Genomic DNA, 21,010 nt, shown 5'->3' with positions numbered 1-21,010 from the left:
AAAATGCCAACATAATTATTTACCACACATTGTGATCTATCAACAGTGCAGCCCTTTGAGACACTCGTGATTCAGGGCTATATAAGCACATTTTATTGATTGATCAAGAATGAAAATGTTCTGCAGCCGCTATTTTGTTTCTATATTTAGTACCACTAGAAAGGACGTGCAAATATTAGACATTGTCTACTCTGCAACATCATTTTATAGCTGCTGGATAACTTAAGGCAGTGGTTTTCAACCTTTTTTCAGTGATGTACCCCCTGTGAACATTTTTTTTAATTCAAGTACCCCCTAATCAGAGCAAAGCATTTTTGGTTGAAAAACAGAGATAAAGAAGTAAAACACAGCACTATGTCATCAGTTTCTGATTTATTAAATTGTATAACAGTGCAAAATATTGCTCATTTTTAGTGGTTTTTCTTGAACTATTTGGGAAAAAATATATAAAAATAACTAAAAACTTATTGAAAAATAAACAAGTGATTCAATTATAAATAAAGATTTCTAGACATAGAAGTAATCATCAACTTAAAGTGCCCTCTTTGGGGATTGTAATAGAGATCCATCTGGATTCATGAACTTCATTCTTAACATTTCTTCACAAAAAAAGAAATCTTTACCATCAATATATATGGAACATGTCCACAAAAAAATTTAGCTGTCAACACTGAATATTGCATTGTTGCATTTCTTTTCACAGTTTATGAACTTACATTCATATTTTGTTGAAGTATAATTCAATAAATATATATTTATAAAGGATTTTTGAATTGTTGCTATTTTTAGATTTTTAAAAAAATCTCACATAGCCCTTGGCATACCTTCAAGTACCGACAGGGGTACACGTACCCCCATTTGAGAAACACTGACTTAAGGGGTTGATTAAGACAAAATAAATGTATGCATTTTGTTGACTACTGGAATTTTTCAAAACAAAATTTTTTTTTCATATTGGAGATATTGTTAAAAAAATAACTTCTTGCAATATGCATTTTAATGTGTCTGAAGCAATCCAGCGCACACTGGCATCTTCCATGAGCGCACCTTCAGCAGTTGTTTTGTAGATGCACTGCAGGACTGCTTTTTAAATGCCCAGAAAAAAACCTCACAGTAGGAAGAAGCATGATGACAGTAATATGTGTCTTCATATAAAGCCATGTAGTACACGCAAAAACCTCATTTGAATAGTCTGCACCAGTTATAAATTGTATACAAGGTGTTAATAGATAACACTGTCATGCCCACTAATAGTACACACTATTTTATGTATGCAGAGACTGTTTAGCGCGTGGTGTTTGGATCTCAGTAGATCACGCCCAAAATGTATATACACACAGGCATTCACACTCACATTCACGCCTGTGGGCTATTTATAGTCTCAAGCATGTTTTTTAACTGTGGGAAAAAACCTAGTACCAGGGTAAACGTGATAACTCCACAGTGGGGTCCAAATCAAGACTTAAACCTAACTGAGTCAGGCTTAGGTAATGTGGCTGATAATCACATTGCAAAGTTAATAACACAGCAGACAATACATCTCCCTTCAAATCAAAATACAATGCAACCTTTCATTCCTGCATGCACCTGCTATACCATAAATGCTCCAATTATACCCGGGGGCGTTCATTTTTCTAAACCGGAAAGAAGAGGGGGCGTTAATTGGAAGCAGGTGTTGATTGTTATATGCAAAATCTGCCGATTTGCTGTATGATGGCCGATTTAACTTTTCAATGATTAGGAGCTCATGAGACAAGTGGCAAGGAAAATAGGGCTATCTTTGATCACATGATCATTTAAGTATAGTCCACAAGTAACATAGCAGCAAGAGCAGAAAGGGCAAACAGCCAGGATTCAGACATTCTTTGTAAACTATAGTAACTGGGAAAGCGTGCTGGAGATGACTTTAGCAGCAGTTATGCATGTCGTTTCTCACATGATTAAGGATTTATTTTAAATTGTTCTCTAAATAATACTATTGTTTTTTTTCAGAATAATACATTTCATTGGAGATGCTTAGTTGTTTAAATTTTGTGGATGGTTTGTTGTGTTCGAAATAAATTGGTGAATTGAATTGAATTAAACTGCAGTGCATTTAGTTAAATAATTCAAGAAACTCCGGAAAAAAACACCAAAAAAATAATATAAAAGTAATACTAAATCAAATTTATGAAGAAGGCCTGTGTGTGTGTGTGTGTGTGTGTGTGTGTGTGTGTGTGTGCGTGTGTGTGTGTGTGTGTGTGTGTGTGTGTGTGTGTGTGTGTGTGTGTGAGAGTGTGTGCGTGCGTGCGTGTGTGTGCGCCAGGGCTATTCAACTACATAATGAAGAGGGATGCAGTTTCAAGAGCCCAAGGCTCAGGGGCCGAAAATCGAAGTTTGAAAGTTTTTTAAGAAAATTGCCTCCGTAGATATTTTTCTATTTATTTCCAACGTAAACGTTACACTGCACCATCAATAAATTAATTAGTCAGCCCTCGCTACTCTTTTCCAGATCAACAGATAGTTAACAGTATGAAGAAACTGAAGCTCCAGACATTTTGTCGAGAATTTATGTTTCTTCTTTTGAATTATTTTCCTTCCTCAGTTTTATTGCTGTACACTTCTTCTTTTGTTAAGGTTCATAAGACTGAAAATACAAACATAAAATAAAAATTACAAAAGTATAACGTCCATAGGGTTTTTTTATAACTCAAACACACAATGTATGTGACTCATCACAAATAAACCTAAGGTGTAGCATTATGGCCCGGTACTTGTCAAATTTAACGCTATATGTGTTAAACAAGCTTTAATGGCCAGGGTTGCCCTCAGACAAAAAACAGCACGACTTCGAAATACAAAACGCGTCACATAGTCAGTAATTTCAATGCAAAACTAACTAAATATATTTACGCACAAAATCTACTTTAAAACATTTAACCAGGTTTTTTGATGACGTGTAGATTTGTACCGTTGTTGCTGCTTGTCTAAAATACTGTGTCTAAAAAAGTCAGACAGGAATAATGACTCGCACTTGCTCGGGGCAGAACATTCGCACTTTGTTGTCCAGTCGTCTTTAAAAGTCATATTTTTGCTATTTATTTAGATTTTTTTCAGGGTTGATAGTGCTATTTTTGTTCTTCTTCTACACACCCCACTGCTGCTTCATTGTGAAACATTCATTGCTGTTGGCCCCAGTGGTGTAGCGGGGGTACTACACCCATGACCAACCCGAGATTGCATGGTTTCATCAAGCCCATATGGCTGATGTTCAGTTGGCCAAAGGAAAAGTTTTGGCAGGCCGAATGTACACCTTTTGTGAATTTTTGAAATATTCTTTCTTTTATGTCGATATTTAATCTATATGAATTGACAGCATTAATGTTAAAATAGGAACAATTTTGCTATGAATGTTAAAAAGATGCTTGAATCTGAGAGTACGCCCACCTTGCAAAGAATGCAAAATACTTAATTTCACTTGTTAGGACTCATAAAAGGTCAAGGTTGCTTTAAGAGTTTTGAAGTAACCTATAGGAAGGAAATTGGAATAGTTGTGTCACAGCATATTGGCGTACATTAACAGGCCTGTGTAACGCGTGGTCCAGTCTTCCAAATTTTCCGCGGTTCAAAGACAAGTTCACAAATTCCTGCTAGTTGAGCAGTGCAAGCCAATGAGCCAAAAGAGAACATACACTTTTTTTTTTTAGGATTTTTGCCCCTCATCCACAATCCTTAAATGAGGCACACGTTTGCCTCTTTTCTGTGTGTTCTAAATTTATTGTAAATCAGCTACAGTAACAATGCAGGTGGGGATATTATTTATTCCAGGGGTCACCAACCTTTTTGAAACCAAGAGCTACGTCTTGGGTACTGATTAATGCGAAGGGCTACCAATTTGATAAACACTTAAATATATTGCCAGAAATAGCCAATTTGCTCAATTTACCTTTAATAAATAAATCCATCCATCCATCCATCTTCTGCTTATATTTTCTTTGATTTTCAAATTCTATTTGAGTTTTGTCTCTCTTAGAATAAAAATGTCAAGCAAAGCGAGACCAGCTTGCTAGTAAATAAATAAAATTTAAAAAATAGAGGCAGCTCACTAGTGAGTGCTGCTATTTGAGCTATTTTTAGAACAGGCCAGCGGGCTACTCATTTGGTCCTCATTGGCTACCTGGTGGCACCGCATTGGTGACCCCTGTTCTATTCTGTCAAGAATGCCATCTAAAAACCTCCAAAAACCGATGAGGTGGCGACCTGTCCAGGGTGTACGCTGCCTTCCGCCCGATTATAGCTGAAGTAGGCACCAGCACCGCCCTAACTTCTTTCCTTAGCACACTGATTTTACAGAGCGCTACTTCCGTCAACTACAACAGCAAAGAATTCCCTTTATGGGCCTGATTTACTGAAGGTTAGCATGAACTAAAACACATGGAAACTTGATAGCACACGCAAAGCTGATCTACTAAACATGTGCAAAGTGGACTGTGTCTGTTAAGTGAGCAGAAGACAACATGCAACGCTCCATTGTAGATGCACTATAGACTTTGTCTAAAATGGCCATAAAAAGTGGTAGATGTCTGATGCTGTGTTAAAAACATAGCAAACCCGGCAGGCAAGAGCATGATAAAATGAATGTGCAGTAAATGATCGAGTGTCTTCGTGGTGATGGCCCCGTAAAGTACACGCAAAATCCTCATTTAAATAAAGCGGTCTGCATCACCTTTGAATTGTACACACGGTCTTACTAGATCACACGCATTAAGCACAATAGTACACGCAATTTTAGAGACTGCACACGCTCTTTAGCGTGTGGTATTTGGATTTTAGTAAATCAGGCCGTGTGTGTTTTTTACCACTAATGGCAGACTTCATGAGAGCCTTGGAGCGTCATCACAAAGCACTATAGCAAAACATTTCAAATAAAAACATAAAACAATGACTTACAATCTCCACTTTAAAAAAAAAAAAAAAAGTGCTTTAAAGGGGGACGGCGTGGCGCAGTTGGGAGAGTGGCTTTGCCAGCAAACTGGGGATTCCTGGTTCATTCCCCACCTTGTACCATCCTAGTCACGTCCGTTGTGTCCTTGAGCAAGACACTTCACCCTTGCTCTTGATGGGACCTGGTTAGCGCCTTGCATGTCAGCTCCCGCCATCAGTGTGTGAATGTGTGTGTGCATGGGTGAATGTGGAAATAGTGTCAAAGCGCTTTGAGTTCCTTAAAAAGGTAGAAAAGCACTATACGAGTATAAGCCATTTACCATTACAGGTAGAATAAACCTGCATTGTTAGCCGCCTCTTACTATCAGTTTTTCACTATTTAGAATGCACAGAAAAGAGAAATATGTGTGTTTTTATCTCACAAAGGGATTGTGGATTATGCATACTTGCCAACTTTGAGACCTCCGATTTTGGGATGTGGGGGTGTGGTTGGGGGCGGGGCAGAGGCGTGGTCGGGGATGTGGTTGGGGCGCGGGTGTGGTTGGGGGCGTGGTTAAGAGGGTAGGAGTATATTTTCAGCTACAATTCACCAACTCGAGTATTTCATATATATTTCATACATATATATGCATATATGTATGAAATACCTGACTTTCAGTGAATTCTAGCTATATATTTTTATTTTATTATATATATATAAATAAAAGAAATAGTTGAATTTCAGACGGCACTTATCAAATACTCAGTAATAAAAACACAGTTGTTCTACTAACTGTACTTTGCTTGCTGGTTACTAAAAAAAAAACAACAACACGTACCTTTCACTGTTTGAGTAAACTTTGTTCTGCTATTTGCGTACTGGCGAGCGATCTCCAAATCCGGAAACATATCCTTCACGGATTTGTTGTAGACATCTGCAAAGGAGAACGGGATGTTGCTTCCAGCTATCAGCATAGCCATCTTTGTCTCAGCATAAGTTACACCATCGTGTCTACTTTTTGCGAGGTGGCCCGTAATACTGGGTTGTGAACGATGCTGCGCTGCGGACGCTTTGTGCTTCGCTGACCGTTCATGGCTGTTGTTGTTGTTGTTATTGTTGGTTGTACTTGTATTGCACTTTTCTACTTCTTTTTAAGGAGCCCAAAGCGCTTTGACAGTATTTCCACATTCACCCATTCACACACACATTCACACACTGATGGCGGGAGCTGCCGTGCAAGGCGCTAACCAGGACCCATAAGGAGCAACTGAGTATATCCTTTCGGCCACGTGTTCAATGAAAAAGTCTGTTCTACAAAATGTACAGGCAACATACCCCTTCCCCTTGGAACTCTCCTGGATAAACTGAAATTGTTTCCAATCGTTTTGGAACTTGCAAGCGTATTTCTTCATTTTGCTCGTTGACGGCGTCGCCATGGCTTTAACTTCCTCGTTCTTCTGCTTCGTCTCCTTCTGTGTGCATTTTTTTTTTATTAAAATCCGTAAATGTGACGTGATTGGGCAGGCAAGCTGTTTATATTGTGGAAAAGCAGACGTGAAAAAAGGCTGTCCCCACTCAGGTCCGCATGGAGCTGGAGGGGGCGTGGCCTCCAGCTCCGGCTGAATTTCGGGAGATTTTTGGGAGAAAATTTCTTCCAGGAGGTTTTCGGGAGAGGCGCTGAATTTCGGGAGTCTCCTGGAAAATCTGGGAGGGTTGGCAAGTATGGGATGATGGGCAAATATCCCCAAAAAACTTCAGTTTTCCTTAAAGGTGGTGGGAACTTGGTTTACGCAACGTACGGTCGCTCAGCCACACTAGCTAAAATCTGTTGATCTGGTTTTTGAAACTCAACACAATTCATAAAACGACCTAACTATAGACTACAGTGTAGGGTGAGTGGGAAGGGACTTTTACAGGCTTATAGCATGTATGAGGGCCTAAAATATGTGCTGCACCCTGTTTTTTCTTGAATTTGTGTTATTTTATGCTTACAACTGTCTTCATTGCGGTATTAACGTTTTTCCCAGTGCCTTTACAGGTCCAACATCAGTTGGAGCGTGATGCCATAAAATAAACTTTGGGAGTACTGTAGACTGTAGTTATATTCGAGATTGGTGTAACTGCAACCATATTGTGTTTTAACATTAAAAAAAATACTACCCAAGGAGGTTGCCTACAGCCACAGTTGTTAATGTGAGTTCAAATCCCGGCCGAGTCATACCAAAGACTATAAAAATGGGACCCATTACCTCCCTGCTTGGCACTCAGCATTAAGGGTTGGAATTGGGGGTTAAATCACCATAAATGATTCCTGGGCGCGGCACTGCTGCTGCCCACTGCTCCCCTCACCTCCCAGGGGGTGATCCAGGGTGATGGGTCAAATGCAGAGAACAATTTCGCCACATTTATTATGTGTGTGACAATCATTGGTACTTTAACTTTAACTTTAATGCCAGAGTTTTTTGACCATGCACAAGTAATTAGAGATGCCCGTAGTTATTTGCTTTTGTAGACCACACAGCCCATAACTTGGCAGTTAGTTAAATAGAGGACGTGTTACTCGGAGAATTAACTGTAATTTAGCTGCATCTATATTTAAGACCCCATTATGATTATGACTATATGATACTGCATGTACAGTACATTTCCTTCCTCCCATATGTATCAAATGTGGCGATGCTACCAAGACTCTGGTGTGCCTTTGTTAATTGGACCTTCCGTAAGCAGGCGCTGTCTTGTTAAGCCGAGCTGAGAATACATTGAGCATTTCCTTACTGAACTCAAGGTTGCTCATTAGCAACGCAACATTGCCTTGTGGTGTCTTTAACCAGCACCTTGCAAAACCTGCCGTTTTGATGGTGCCACTGCGGAGTTGGTCGAAACTCCTCAATATGAAATTTGATGTGCATTTCCAGCAGCGTTTATAAGAACGGCAGAGGCATTTTTCTGCCTCGGCACTGGCTAAACGCCAACAATTAACTGCTGCTGCTGTTGCCCAGCAACATACAGTATTTCATAGTTTGACTCTGCTGCTCGAGTCTTTCATGTTTCCACTGTAAATCATGATGTGTGTGTGTGCGTGTGCTTGTTTGTTGAACCCCATTTGTATCCCAGCTCTTATTTTATTCATTTGCCCATTAACCTGTGAGATGCTGCAAGCATTCATGTGCCATTTAGTTTGGCTCTTCGGTTGACTGCATGTGCACTAAATAAAGCAAGATCGCATTGCTAACCAAATACTTCACATGCAGTGATGACATCAACCCATCTCCAACTTCCAACACTTATATGTGTATGTGTTGACAGTGCAGAATGTGTGCTGCTAATGTGTCAAAGCGCACGTCGCCATCACAGATACACACTGCACGCTGTGAACACCCCCCCCCCCACACACAGACACACACTCCCTTTCCTTTCCTCCTTCCAATTAAAAACACTTGCTGGCGCTCGCCTCATTATCCCGGTAGCAGCGACTTTGAGAGTTTTCTAGCCAAGCATTCATTATTAAAGAGCATGTTGATCATGTTCACTTTAAGCTTTGAGACACGTTCCTTTTTCTTCCCTGTGCTTGGCACTGCCGAGGGCCCCGTGCTCGCCTATGCAGGGCTAAAATATGGCAGGCATGCTTCTTGCTGACTTGCTAAACGTGCAGTGCTGTGTGGATGCTCATGTGACCAGAAAAGGTATTTGCAACTTCACGATCATCTGTCTTATTTCCTCCAGTTAATCTGAATTATTTACAGTGCCCTCGTGTATAAAGAGTTCCTCCCTTAAGCCAGATGATCTATAGATTAACGTCAATACACGGAGCCTGAAAGCTGGTCGCCACAGTACACACGGATCAGAGCACATCTAATAAATAACCTTTTCCGACACAGAAATAATGATCTCTTTTGCACAGTTTCCCAGCCAGTCTGTGGTGCATTTTAATGGCCAGAGGCTTCTGCAATCCAGAGAGAGTGCTGGATGAATTGAGGGCATGTTCATGTTAGCTCAGGTTGTGTTCATTTGCTGCCAATGCAAACAAAAAATGTTTGTTTTGTTGTCCTTTGTGTTTGCACTGCATTTACACCTGAGATCAATTATTTCAGAGGCCATCGTGCACTGTTCTGATGAAACAGGTACCAAATATAAAAATGTTGTGGTTGTTGTTGCTGCATGTCTGTCGCCATTTGGAAAAAACAAATCATATGCCTATTCCGCAAGAATAATGGTGTCAGACGTACTTTTGAATAATTTACTGTTTGAGTCTGCAAATGGATTCATTGTCCCAGTGCATATTTTTAGACTATGTTGCACGTATACGGCAGAAGATGGATGCAGCAGCTCTGTATTACCTTTAGGCAATATGGTACATGGCTTCCCAAATGGGATTTTACGTCCATAGTCATCCATCTACCTCCTTCTACTTTAAAAAAAAATGTTGTTTACAGTGTTTGTGCTCCATCCACAGCTGTCCCCTTCCCCTTAAGCCACCGTCTGACCATGAAGGAAGTGTTCGACTGCGAAGCGAAGCCTCGAGTGGATCTCCTGAAGGCCCACCTCACCAAAGAAGGTCGCGTGGAGGAAGCTGTTGCGTTGAGAATCATCAACGAAGGGGCGGCAATCCTTCGCCAGGAGAAAACTATACTGGACATCGAGGCTCCAGTCACAGGTAGTTTAGACGTTTGGATAGTAGAGCTATAGGATGCAATGGTCAACATACAGTAATACTTGAACTGAAGCTCTAGAAAGAACTGCAGTAAGAGGAGCTACACAATCAGGATCAGAATAACAAACGACTGGGCTGAAAATTGGGATTTAATTAGGCTCATTTAATCACGCAGAGGAGACACAGTTGCGTATGGAACACAAGGGGCAATAAGGTAGTTGATTTGTGAGAAAGATGACAAGATCGGGAGAAAAACAGCAACCATTGTAATCAAGATAGACGGGGGAGAGAAAAATACTTAAGAATGTCTCCAATGGTGGATGTGGCAAAAACAGTGGCGGTAAAGAAAAAAATTATTTATGAGGTGGTAAAAAGTTTGTAAAACATCTTCTCAAAGAAGTTTACTCCAGCAATCGACCAAACAATAAAAACAAATGTTTATGAACCCTGTTCAATAGGAAAGCATGCACATTCGATAATGATTAAATGTCGGCATTATGACGCAACCTCGGTTTTATCACTAATTTGTTCTGAAAGGTAAGACAAAAACCGACATTTACGAAAACCGAAGCAATTTTCTCTCTTAAAAAAATAATGAAAATCCAAATTATCCATTCCAGACACTAAAAAATATTAGCAGAAAACAGGGAAATAATTCTTGCTTCCTATGCAAAAAACAATGTGACTTACCTTCATTGAAGATTTTTGTTGGCGATGAGCAAAGAGGGTGGCGGAGAGAGGAGAGCCGTACTGATGCCGCATTCAAACTTTGCTACAAGTTTTGTCTTGTATTCAACAGTGTTTCTCACCTTCTTTATCAAAGTGCTGGTGCTTTGGCGTCATGGTGGCTTATTTTGCATCATACTCATACTCACCAGCATCGGATATTGTTTGTCTGGGCAGTTTTTGATTCCTCTGAATGATAGGCAGGCAAGCGGACAAGTTTGATATGGGTAATATTTGGCTGTACGATAACCAAGACTGCATATAAAAACCGAGGCTAATTTTTGGTTGAAAACCAAATCATACGCAAAGTGGGTTGTACGAAAACCCGAGGTACCACTGCGTAAGCAAATTATTTGAAATGCATTCAAACTGGTAGGAATTTCTATCATTAGGGATGGGTACTAAGTTTGATACTTTTATAGGTACCGACTAGCGATTCATGCAATCCTTGGTTGGTTGTGACGTCACGGCCGGTTGCAAACTCTGCACCTGCTTAAGCACTTATTTAGTTACTCAATCAATCAATCAGATTTATTTGGATCAGATTAAAAAATATCTGCAAAATCAACAATCAGATTCGCACCCAAACAGTTAAATGCTCAAAGGAATATGCAATTGAATGGAATTGCAATTTAACTATGCCGTTTGCTAAATGGTAATTTACATAAGATATGCCATATTTATCCTACGGATTAGCATTAGCGGTTTTACTTGGCGATTTAAAGGTCCCCAAATTATGTCATGAAAACTACAACTAAGATGCACATTACAATCAAACAACTGGTGTGTAATAAGCACAATACTTACAATCAAAACACTGTGTAGGGCTCAACAGAACACAAATTGGCACATTATATTAAATGGCAATAGACTACCTTCTTGCTACTGCAACGCATTGAGGACAAACTGAAATGAATGCATACTTGCAAATGAGACTCAGAACATAACAACTGGACAGCACAGTTATCGTTATCAGCTCAGTGTTAAATGTTAGAACAGAAATAATATTTTATTATTAAAAATGTATTACAACATGAGCACACACAAAACTACCCAAAATGTGTACCGTTGATTACCAGTAAACATTCTCAGGTACCGGGAATTTGTTCAACACTGGTTCGAATGCAAAAGGTACCCATCCCCACATATAAGTGAGGAATAAAATGGCCAAATTAACATTTAACATTACTTTTACCTTTTTTAAGACTCATTTTACAGTGATGATTGTAGGGACAGCCATGTTAATGCCACCTTTGAACTTTTTTCACAAGTTATTTCTTAAATTCAAGGGTGTTTACCAAAAGTGCTGGCACTCACAACTTTCTTTGGTCCTTGGTGGCTTATTTTGCAGTCGTAGTCAATAAAAAAGTACAAATATTGAGTCACCAAAGTCCACTGAATGATAGGCAGGCAAAGGTAAGAATTTTGGCAAGATATTTTTGTTGGAAATCAAATCATTTGAAAAGTGTGAGAGACTGTAACATAAGCACATTCTTTGTAAATCATTCACCCTGGAGGTATTTTTATCACAAATTATATCCCAAACAAATTTTTGTTTTAATCTTTGACATACATGTTTTTAAATAAGTCCTTTGTGAAGAAACTGTACTGCACATTGTTTTTGTGCTAAATCATAAACAGAAACTGGGACCAGGGTGAAACTGCAACACTTTCAAATGTTGGCTGAGTCTCAACCTGCCAGTGTGTCTCCCTCTGATCAACCTAAGTTGTGGCCTAGTTTTATTTCGAGCTAAACATGCCAGGAAGCCATTTTTATTCTGGGTGTACAGCCATCAAGGGATACATTTTCTCAAGCTGAGATTTTTGCAGCTTCAAAGCCTGACCAATATATTTAGCCACTCACTATGTCAGATTATTAAGAAGGGGGAAATGTAGTAGAAATCTCACATGCTTTAGGGACAGAGTGAAAATTTACATCAAATTTGCCCATTTTTCCATCTTTAATATGACACATGAGTTTTGATAGTTTAATTTGTGCATACAACTAGTTGATTTTAGAAATAGTTTAGGTCGCACACCAAACCCATAACACTTTTATGCAATTACTTAGACATCCACAATCTTAATTATAGTTATTTGGAAGCAGCAAAGTTTTTCATTGAAAAGGTGGCACACAGCAAATGAGTTTACAGAAATAGAAATTTTGTGGATTAGCAATGAAGCAGTTGTGTGATATTATTGTGTTGTGCGTGTGTGTGTGTACGTGTGTGTGCGTATTGAGACATTTGTGCACCCGCAAAATCTTTACTTGGACGCTGGGTTTGTTCGTGTACGTGCATGTACTGTACGTACTTGGTCATGTGTGTGTGTGTGTGTGTGTGTGTGTGTGTGTGTGTGTGTGTGTGTGTGTGTGTGTGTGTGTGTGTGTGTGTGTGTGTGTGTGTGTGTGTTTGATTGCTTTAGTCACACCAGCGGTCTCCCACTCACATCGCTCTAAGCTTTGAGTGGGCGAACGCCACTGTGGAGCTGATAGGGGAGACAGGAAAAGAGAGAGGAGACTGGAGGGTGAATAGGAGAGAGGAGGGAGACGGAGCGAGAGATGATAATGAAAAATTGAGGGCCGCGAGGAAATGAGACGTTGGTTTGCAATGCGAAGTCATACAATGCTCAGTACAAAAAAGTCTGCGTCTCTTCCATGCTTCACTTTGGAGGGCAACAGCCTTTCAGCCAGGGAACATAAACATGTAATTTTATGACCCTGAAGACAGCATGCGTCTTCACTGTTATTCGCTTGTCCATTTAAATATTTTGTACTGAATAAGTGTACAAACCCCTTTTCCATATGAGTTGGGAAATTGTGTTAGATGTTAATAATATAAACAAAATACAATGATTTGCAAATCCTTTTCAACCCATATTCAATTCAATGCACTACAAAGACAAGATAAACTCATAAACCTTGTTTTTTTTTTTTTGCAAATAATAATTAACTTTGAATTTCATGGCTGCAACATGTGCCAAAGTAGTTGGGAAGGGGCATGTTCACCACTGTGTTACATCACCTTTTCTTTTAACAACTGTCAATAAAGTTTGGGAACTGAGGAAACTAATTCTTGAAGCTTTGAAAGTGGAATTCTTTCTCATTCTTGTTTTATGGAGAGCTTTAGTCGTTCAACAGTCCGGGATCTCTGCTGTTGTATTTTACGCTTAATAATGCGCCACACATTTTCGATGGGAGACAGGTCTGGACTGCAGGCGGGCCAGGAAACTACCCGCACTCTTTTTTTACGAAACCACGCTGTTGTAACACGTGCTGAATGTGGCTTGGCATTGTCTTGCTGAAATAAGCAGGGGCGTCCATGAAAAAGACGGCGCTTGGATGGCAGCATATGTTGTTCCAAAACCTGTATGTATATTTCAGCATTAAAGGTGCCTTCACGGATGTGGAAGTTACCCATGCCTTGGGTACCAATGCACCTCCATACCATCACAGACTCTGGCTTTTGAACTTTGCGTCAATAACAGTCTGGATTATTCGCTTCCCCTTTGGCCTGGATGACACGATGTCGAATATTTCCCCCAAAAATTTGAAATGTGGACTCGTCAGACCTCAGGCCCAGAGAAGCCGGCGCCGTTTCTGGATGGTGTTAATAAATTGCTTTAGCTTTGCATAGTAGAGCTTTAACTTGCACTTACAGATGAAGAGACCAACTGTATTTAGTGACAGTGGTTTTCTGAGGTGTTCCTGAGCCCATGTGGTGATATCCTTTAGAGATTGATGTTGGTTTTTGATACAGTGCCGTCTGATGGATTGAAGGTCACCATCATTCAATGTTGGTTTCTAACCATGCCGCTTACGTGGAGTGATTTCGCCAGACTCTCTGAACCTTTTGATGATATTATGGACCGTAGCTGTTGAAATCCCCAAATTTCTTGTAATTGCATTTTAAGAAACGTTGTTCTAAAACTTTTCCGGGCGAGAACCATGGACTCAGACTTGCTGATTCTCATCCCAGTCGCTTCACACTCGGCTGTGAACTGATCCAGTGAGAGCTGAAGATCCTGGCCAGATGAAGCCATCAGGACGACATCATCTGCAAAAAGCAGAGACCTAATCCTGCGGCCACCAAACCGGATCCCCTTAACGCCTTGACTGCGCCTAGAAAATCTGCCCATAAAAGTTATGAACAGAATTGGTCACAAAGGGCAGCCTTGGCAGAGTCCAACCCTCACTGGAAATGTGTCCAACTTACTTCCGGAAATGCAGACCAAGCTCTGACACTGATTGTACAGGGAGCGGACCGCCACAATCAGACAGTCCGATATCCCATACTCTCTAAGCACTCCCCACAGGACTTCTCGAGGGACAAGGTCGGATGCCTTCTTCAAGTCTACAAAGCCCATGTAGACTAGTTGGGCAAGCTCTCATGCACCCTCAAGGACCCTGCCGAGAGTATAGAGCTGGTCCACAGTTCCACGATCAGGACGAAAACCACATTGTTCCTCCTGAATCCGAGGTTTGTCTATCCGGCGTAGCCTCCTCTCCACTACACCTGAATATACCTTGCCGTTTAAGAGAGTTCCACGATAGTTGGAACACACCCTCCGGTTCCCCTTATTAAAGAGAGGAACCACCAGCCCGGTCTGCCAATCCCCCTTCCCCCCCCCCCCGATGTCGACGCAATGCTGCAGAGTCTTGTCAACCAAGACAGCCCCACAGCATCCAGGGCCTAAAGGAACTCCGGGTGGGTCTCCATTACCCCTGGGGCCTTGCCACCGAGGAGCTTTTTGACTACTTCAGCAACCTCAGCCCCAGAAATAGGAGAGTCCACCACAGATTCCCCAAGCAGTGCTTCCTCGCAGGAAGACGTGTTGGTGGGATTGAGGAGGTCTTCGAAGTATTCCCTCCACCGATCCACAACATCCGGAGTCAAAGTCAGCAGAACACCATCCTTACCATACAAGGTGTTGACAGTACACTGCTTCCTCTTCCTGAGGTGGATGGTTGTCCAGAATCGCTTTGAAGATGTCCGGAAGTCGTTTTCCATAGCTTCCCCGATTTCCTCCCATGTCCGAGTTTTTGCCTCGACGACCGCTGAAGCCGCACACCGTTTGGTCTGTCGGTATCTGTCCGCTGCCTCCGGAGTCCTATGAGCCAAAAGAACCCGATAGGATCTTCAGACTGATGGCATTCTTCACCGCCGGTGTCCACCAACTCGTTCTAGGATTACCACCACGATAGGCTCCAACTACCCTGCGGCCACAGCTCCAATCAGCCGCCTCGACAATAGAGGTGCGGAACATGGTCCACTCGGACTCAATGTCCAGCACCTCCCTGGTGACATGTTCAAAATTCTTCCGGAGGTGGGAGTTGAAACTCTCTCTGACAAGAGACTCTGCTAGACGTTCCCAGCAGACCATCACAATGCGTTTGGGCCTACCAGGTCTGTCCGGCATACAACCCCACCATCGCAGCCAATTCACCACCAGGTGGTGATCGGTAGAAAGCTCCGCCCCTCCCTTCACCCGAGTGTCCAAAACATGAGGCCGCAAATCTGATGACACAACTACAAAGTCGATCATGGAACTGCGGCCTAGGGTTTCCTGGTGCCAAGTGCACATGTGGACACCCTATTGTTTGAACATGGTGTTTGTTATGGACAATCCGTGACAAGCACAAAAGTCCAATAACAAAACACCACTCTGGTTCAGATCCGGACAGCCATTCTTCCCAATCACGCCTCTCCAGGGTTTCACTGTCGTTGCCAACATGAGCGTTGAAGTCCCCCAGTAGGACAAGGGAATCACCCGGGGTAGCACTTTCCAGTACTCCCTCGAGTGTATCCAAAAAAGGATAGGCACTCTGAATTGCTGTTTGGTGCGCTAGTACAAACAACAGTCAGTAGCTGTCCCCCCACCCAAAGTCGGGGGGAAGCCACCCTGTCGTGCACTGGGTTGAACTCCAACAACGTCAGGCTTTGAGCCGGGGGGCATCAAGAATTGTTACCCCATCCCGTCGCCACTCACTGCATGCAACGCCAGTGTGGAAGAGAGTCCAACCCCTCTCGAGAGAACTGGTTCCAGAGCCCTTGCTGTGCGTCGAAGTGAGTCCGACTATATACAGCCGGAACTTCCCGCCCCGCGCACTAGCTCAGGTTCCTTCCCCCCCAGCGAGGTGACAATCCACATCCCAAGAGCTAGCTTATGTAACCAAAGATTGGACCACCAAGGGCCCTGCCTTCGGCTTCCGCCCAGCTCACAAAACACCCAACCTCTCAAGAGAACTGGTTCTAGAGCTCTTGCTGTGCGTCGGAGTGAGTCCGACTATATCCAGCCGGAACTTTTCCACCTCGCGCACCAGCTCAGGCTCCTTTTCCCACAGCGAGGTGACATTCCACGTCCCAAGACCTAGCTTATGAAGCCAAGGATCGGACCGCCAAGTGCCCTGCCTTCGGCTTCCGCCCAGCACACAATGCACTTGACCTCTATGGCCCTCCCATGAGTGGTGAGCCCATTGGAGGGGGGACCCACGTTGCCTCTTCGGGCTGTGCCCGGCCGGGCCCTATGGAGACAGGCCCGGCCACCAGGCGCTTGCCATCGTGCCCCAACTCCGGGCCAGGCTCCAGAGGGGAGCCCTGGTGACCCGCGTACGGGCGAACGAAATCTGAGTTTCGGTTGGTTTATTTCCATAGAAGTCTTCAAAAACCAATCCAATTTAGGTCAATTCATGCTAAACTATAGTAATATGTTCAAAGCTAATTTCTCTAATATCGAATAATATATCTCATTAATAATAAATTGAAATGTTTTGAAAAATAAATGCACCACTTTTGTATAGTGATCCTGTTCTTACAACAAATCCAAATAATTTCTTAGCAAAAAATGTAATAATTATTAGTAGAGTGGCATTTTTTTGTACTCTAAAAAAGATCCCTTTAAAAAAAATTGCATTACGTTTTCGTACCCCGCACTAAAGATTATGATAAAAATTATGTTACGCTATTTAATGGAGACAAGTCAAACACTAGCACCAGGTGGAAAAACGGCAGCTAAGGCTGAATATTGTCACCTTAAGTCCTCTCACAAGCTCATGGATTTGGTTTCTGGGGCTGCCCTCTTGCCAACGTGACAATGATTGAAAGGGCGCAGCAGCTGACCAATCAGCAGTGAGAAGAAAGATAAGAGCGAGTTGACGTCCACTCGGCAATATGAATCATGAGCAATCAGACGGATAAAAAATTACAAACAAGAGAAAACTAGTGGTTCGATCCCCACCCAGGACATACAAGGTAAACATTAAAATGAACTGCAGTTTTGAAAAATTTAAGTTATTTATTCATTTCTGTTCATTTTGTTATTTTGTCCCAAAAAAATGTTATTGATTTCCCATTCATATTACTCCAAACTTACTACTTCTGAAATCAAAATCTCAGTACTGCAAGTGTAAAAATAAGTGTTAATTGAAAAATATATATATTTTTAAAAACTGATCATTCACATGCCATCCTTCTTGGCAGTGGTTTGAACTCGTTAAAGCTTTTAAAGTGACTTTAAAAAAGTATTTACCCAGAGTTTTTCCACCCGTTTGCTCATGTAGAGTTTTGATTAAATCATTTTGCTTTTTGCAGGACTTACTGAATGTACATACCCACACAAAACAAATGAATACAGTTTTTCACACTCTAAAATCCAACGTACTTGTGTTGATTTGCAGTATGCGGGGACATCCACGGGCAGTTCTTTGACCTGATGAAGCTTTTCGAAGTTGGAGGATCACCAGCCACAACACGTTACCTGTTCCTGGGGGACTATGTGGACCGTGGCTACTTCAGTATTGAGGTGAGGCCATCGCAGAGTAAAATAGAACAGAATAGAACGCTTTTGCACGTGTATAATAAATACATATGGTGTGTCAGAAAAGTTCCAGGAATGGTAATGATCGAAGAGCACGTCTGCAAAGACTTCTTGTGTCGTTTGGCAGAGAAACCTTGGAAAGTGCGTTAGATTACTTTTAGGAGTAAATACTGTAGTTTGGACTTGAAATATAGCTTTTGTGACACCAGTTCTGAAACCTTTTCTGACACACCTGGTAGGAAATAACTCAGTTATATGTCCTATTGTGTAAAAATAACAACTGCATTTTCATTTTTCTCTTAACAGTGTGTTTTATATCTTTGGTCGCTGAAAATCCTCTATCCAAAGACACTATTTTTACTGCGTGGAAATCATGAATGTAGACATTTGACAGAATATTTCACCTTCAAACAAGAATGTGAGTACCCCTGAGTGTCTATCATATAGTCTGTATTTTACCTCACATGTCAGAAAGTGTTGTAATGCAACCCGTTTCCTCTCTTTGCCTGCCAGGTAAAATCAAATATTCGGAGCAGGTGTACGACTCGTGTATGGATGCGTTTGACTGCCTTCCTCTGGCTGCGCTCATGAACCAGCAGTTTCTGTGTGTCCACGGCGGACTCTCACCCGAAATACACACGTTAGACGACATTAAAAAGGTAATACCGCATTTGGCTGGAGTCATTTGTTTTTTTTATGAACTGCGCTTGTGTTCTTCCTGTTCAGTTGGATCGGTTTAAGGAGCCGCCGGCTTTCGGGCCCATGTGCGACCTGCTTTGGTCGGATCCTCTGGAGGACTTTGGCAATGAGAAAACCCAGGAATATTTCGGCCACAACACAGTGCGAGGTTGCTCCTACTTTTACAGGTGAGCCTTACCCATCCGAAATAAGCCAAGGTGTCCACTCCTGTCCCTCAGAGTCACTAGTGTACTCTATCAGACTTTATATTGGACTTCTTGCTATCCGTTTGTATATTTTTCATGGAACAAATTGATCCACTGACCATTTCTGTTTTGGCTATGGTAGAAACTACTCTTAGCATGTCTTCCTGAGGAGAAATCAGCAAAGGAATCCAATAAACAATGCAGGGATTTAATGATGGATAACAAACCAATGTTCTGTAAATGAACTCATTATGCAGCTATTGAGCGCAACATGTTATAAAGAGGAAGTGAGAGCTGATCTACTATTGTTATAAGAGAGCTGTGGGAGAGGATGATGATGAGAAGAAGTGATTAGATGGTAGTGGGGGTGAGAGTTTTTCTAATGGAGGTTGAGTTGTGGTTATTATATAACATAGAAGGTCAGTAGGGGAAAGATAAAATGTAATTCCTATTACAGACGATGGATACAATTTCTTAAAGGGGAACTGCCCTTTTTTTGGAATTTTGCCTACCATTCACAATCCTTATGTGGGACAAGCACAGACATGTTTTCTAACTGGTAAATAAATGCTGGCAAAAGTCAGCTAACAATGAAGGTAAAGGCATTCGCTCTATTTCGCCTATAAAGCATTCTAAAAACCATCCAAAAACTTCCATCTTGGTTTTATATACATGCTGTTAGCATATATGTAATGTAGTAACAGGCAGATTCATAATTAGCTGTAATATTGACCTGTTTTGGTCATTTTATGCATACGGCGGAGTATTAATTTCACAGACCCATCACAAAGTTTGCTATTTCCTTCAACAACAACAACAAATATTAATCATGGCAGACTTTATGAGAGCCAACGACGACTATTTTGGGACAAATTACCTTTTATTTTTGAGCCTGAACATACAGAGGATGAGTTACAAGTTTTAGAAGCTCTGTGATAAGCAAATCCAGCAAATAACAGTATTGCTAAGTGCTAAACAAGAAACACAAACTGGAAACATAATAAAACAATGATTTAGTATACAATGTCTGCTCTCAATGGGATGCTGACTGATGGAATGTTTACAGCTTCCCGTTTGGATGAAGAATTAATCATAGTCCTCACGTGTGTATAAGTTGGATGTCAAATTTCACCAACTTCTCGGTTAATTTTCTTAACGTTTTACTTTATTGTACATGTACATGTGAGTAACCACTGTGGAGAAGATGGAGCGAACCATCACTTCATAGGCAGCGAACCATCACTTCATAGGCAAAAAGTGGCTTGGCATTCCACAATGTCTAAGTAACATCGGCCTCTACGGCAAAGGGATCCTGGAGCTACCTCTCACTAGTCTAACTGAGGAATACAAGTGTTCTAAAGTTAGACTCCAGATGACACTGAAGGACTCCAGAGACAAGACCATCAGCACTGTTGCACAGCCCCTAGTGGACACCATCCGATGTGGTGCAGCAAGCTACAGAAGCCCTGAGGCACAAAGACATCGTGGGAAAGGTCCAACAGGGAAGAGGAGGTTTCGGCCTGACTGTGAGAGAACCATCCTGGAAAAATGTTACAACATCAGAGCGGACGTCGCTGGTGGTGGAGGAGGTGCGTTGCCAGGAGGAGGTCTTGAGGAGTTCTAAGGCTGTCTCTCTCGCCAAACAAGGGCAATGGATGTAGTGGGAAAGAGTGAAGAGGAGAAAGATAAGCTGGAAGGAGCTATGGCAGATGGAAGCAAGTAAAATCATCTCTATCATCAGAGCAACGTATGATGTGCTCCCATCACCAAAGAATCTCCATAAGATTGGCGAGGATCCAATCTGTGCCCTCTGCCCAACCCCAGCAACCCTCAGACAAATCATGACCGGATGTAAGACGAGCCTCACGCAGGGGAGATACACCTGGCGGCACAACCAGGTCCTCAAGAGCTTGGCATCAGCCCTGGAGAGCATGCGTGGTGCCGTCAACTCCTTGCCACCAAGAGTATCTAATCCCTTGAAGACAACAATGTTTGTCTGAGAGGGCATGAAAACACCCAAACAGCCTCCCG

At 41.9% G+C, this 21,010-nt stretch overlaps 1 protein-coding gene across 2 annotated transcripts in view; it reads left to right on the top strand.

Annotated features, from left to right (window-relative positions):
* Nucleotides 1–21,010, top strand: part of LOC133551601 (protein phosphatase 3 catalytic subunit alpha-like) — a 72,930-nt gene that overhangs the window by 13,937 nt on the left and 37,983 nt on the right. For both annotated transcript variants that reach the window (XM_061898493.1, XM_061898492.1), the window contains exons 2-6: nucleotides 9,357–9,557; nucleotides 17,956–18,080; nucleotides 18,402–18,513; nucleotides 18,609–18,754; nucleotides 18,822–18,961. In XM_061898493.1, the coding sequence (XP_061754477.1) occupies nucleotides 9,357–9,557; nucleotides 17,956–18,080; nucleotides 18,402–18,513; nucleotides 18,609–18,754; nucleotides 18,822–18,961 (724 nt within the window). The remainder of the gene's footprint in view (nucleotides 1–9,356; nucleotides 9,558–17,955; nucleotides 18,081–18,401; nucleotides 18,514–18,608; nucleotides 18,755–18,821; nucleotides 18,962–21,010) is intronic.

This window comes from Nerophis ophidion, linkage group LG04, assembly GCF_033978795.1.
Source record: "Nerophis ophidion isolate RoL-2023_Sa linkage group LG04, RoL_Noph_v1.0, whole genome shotgun sequence".
NCBI lineage: Eukaryota > Metazoa > Chordata > Actinopteri > Syngnathiformes > Syngnathidae > Nerophis > Nerophis ophidion.
The sequence above is the reverse complement of the archived record's forward strand: the minus strand, read 5'-3'. Positions and strand labels throughout refer to the sequence as shown.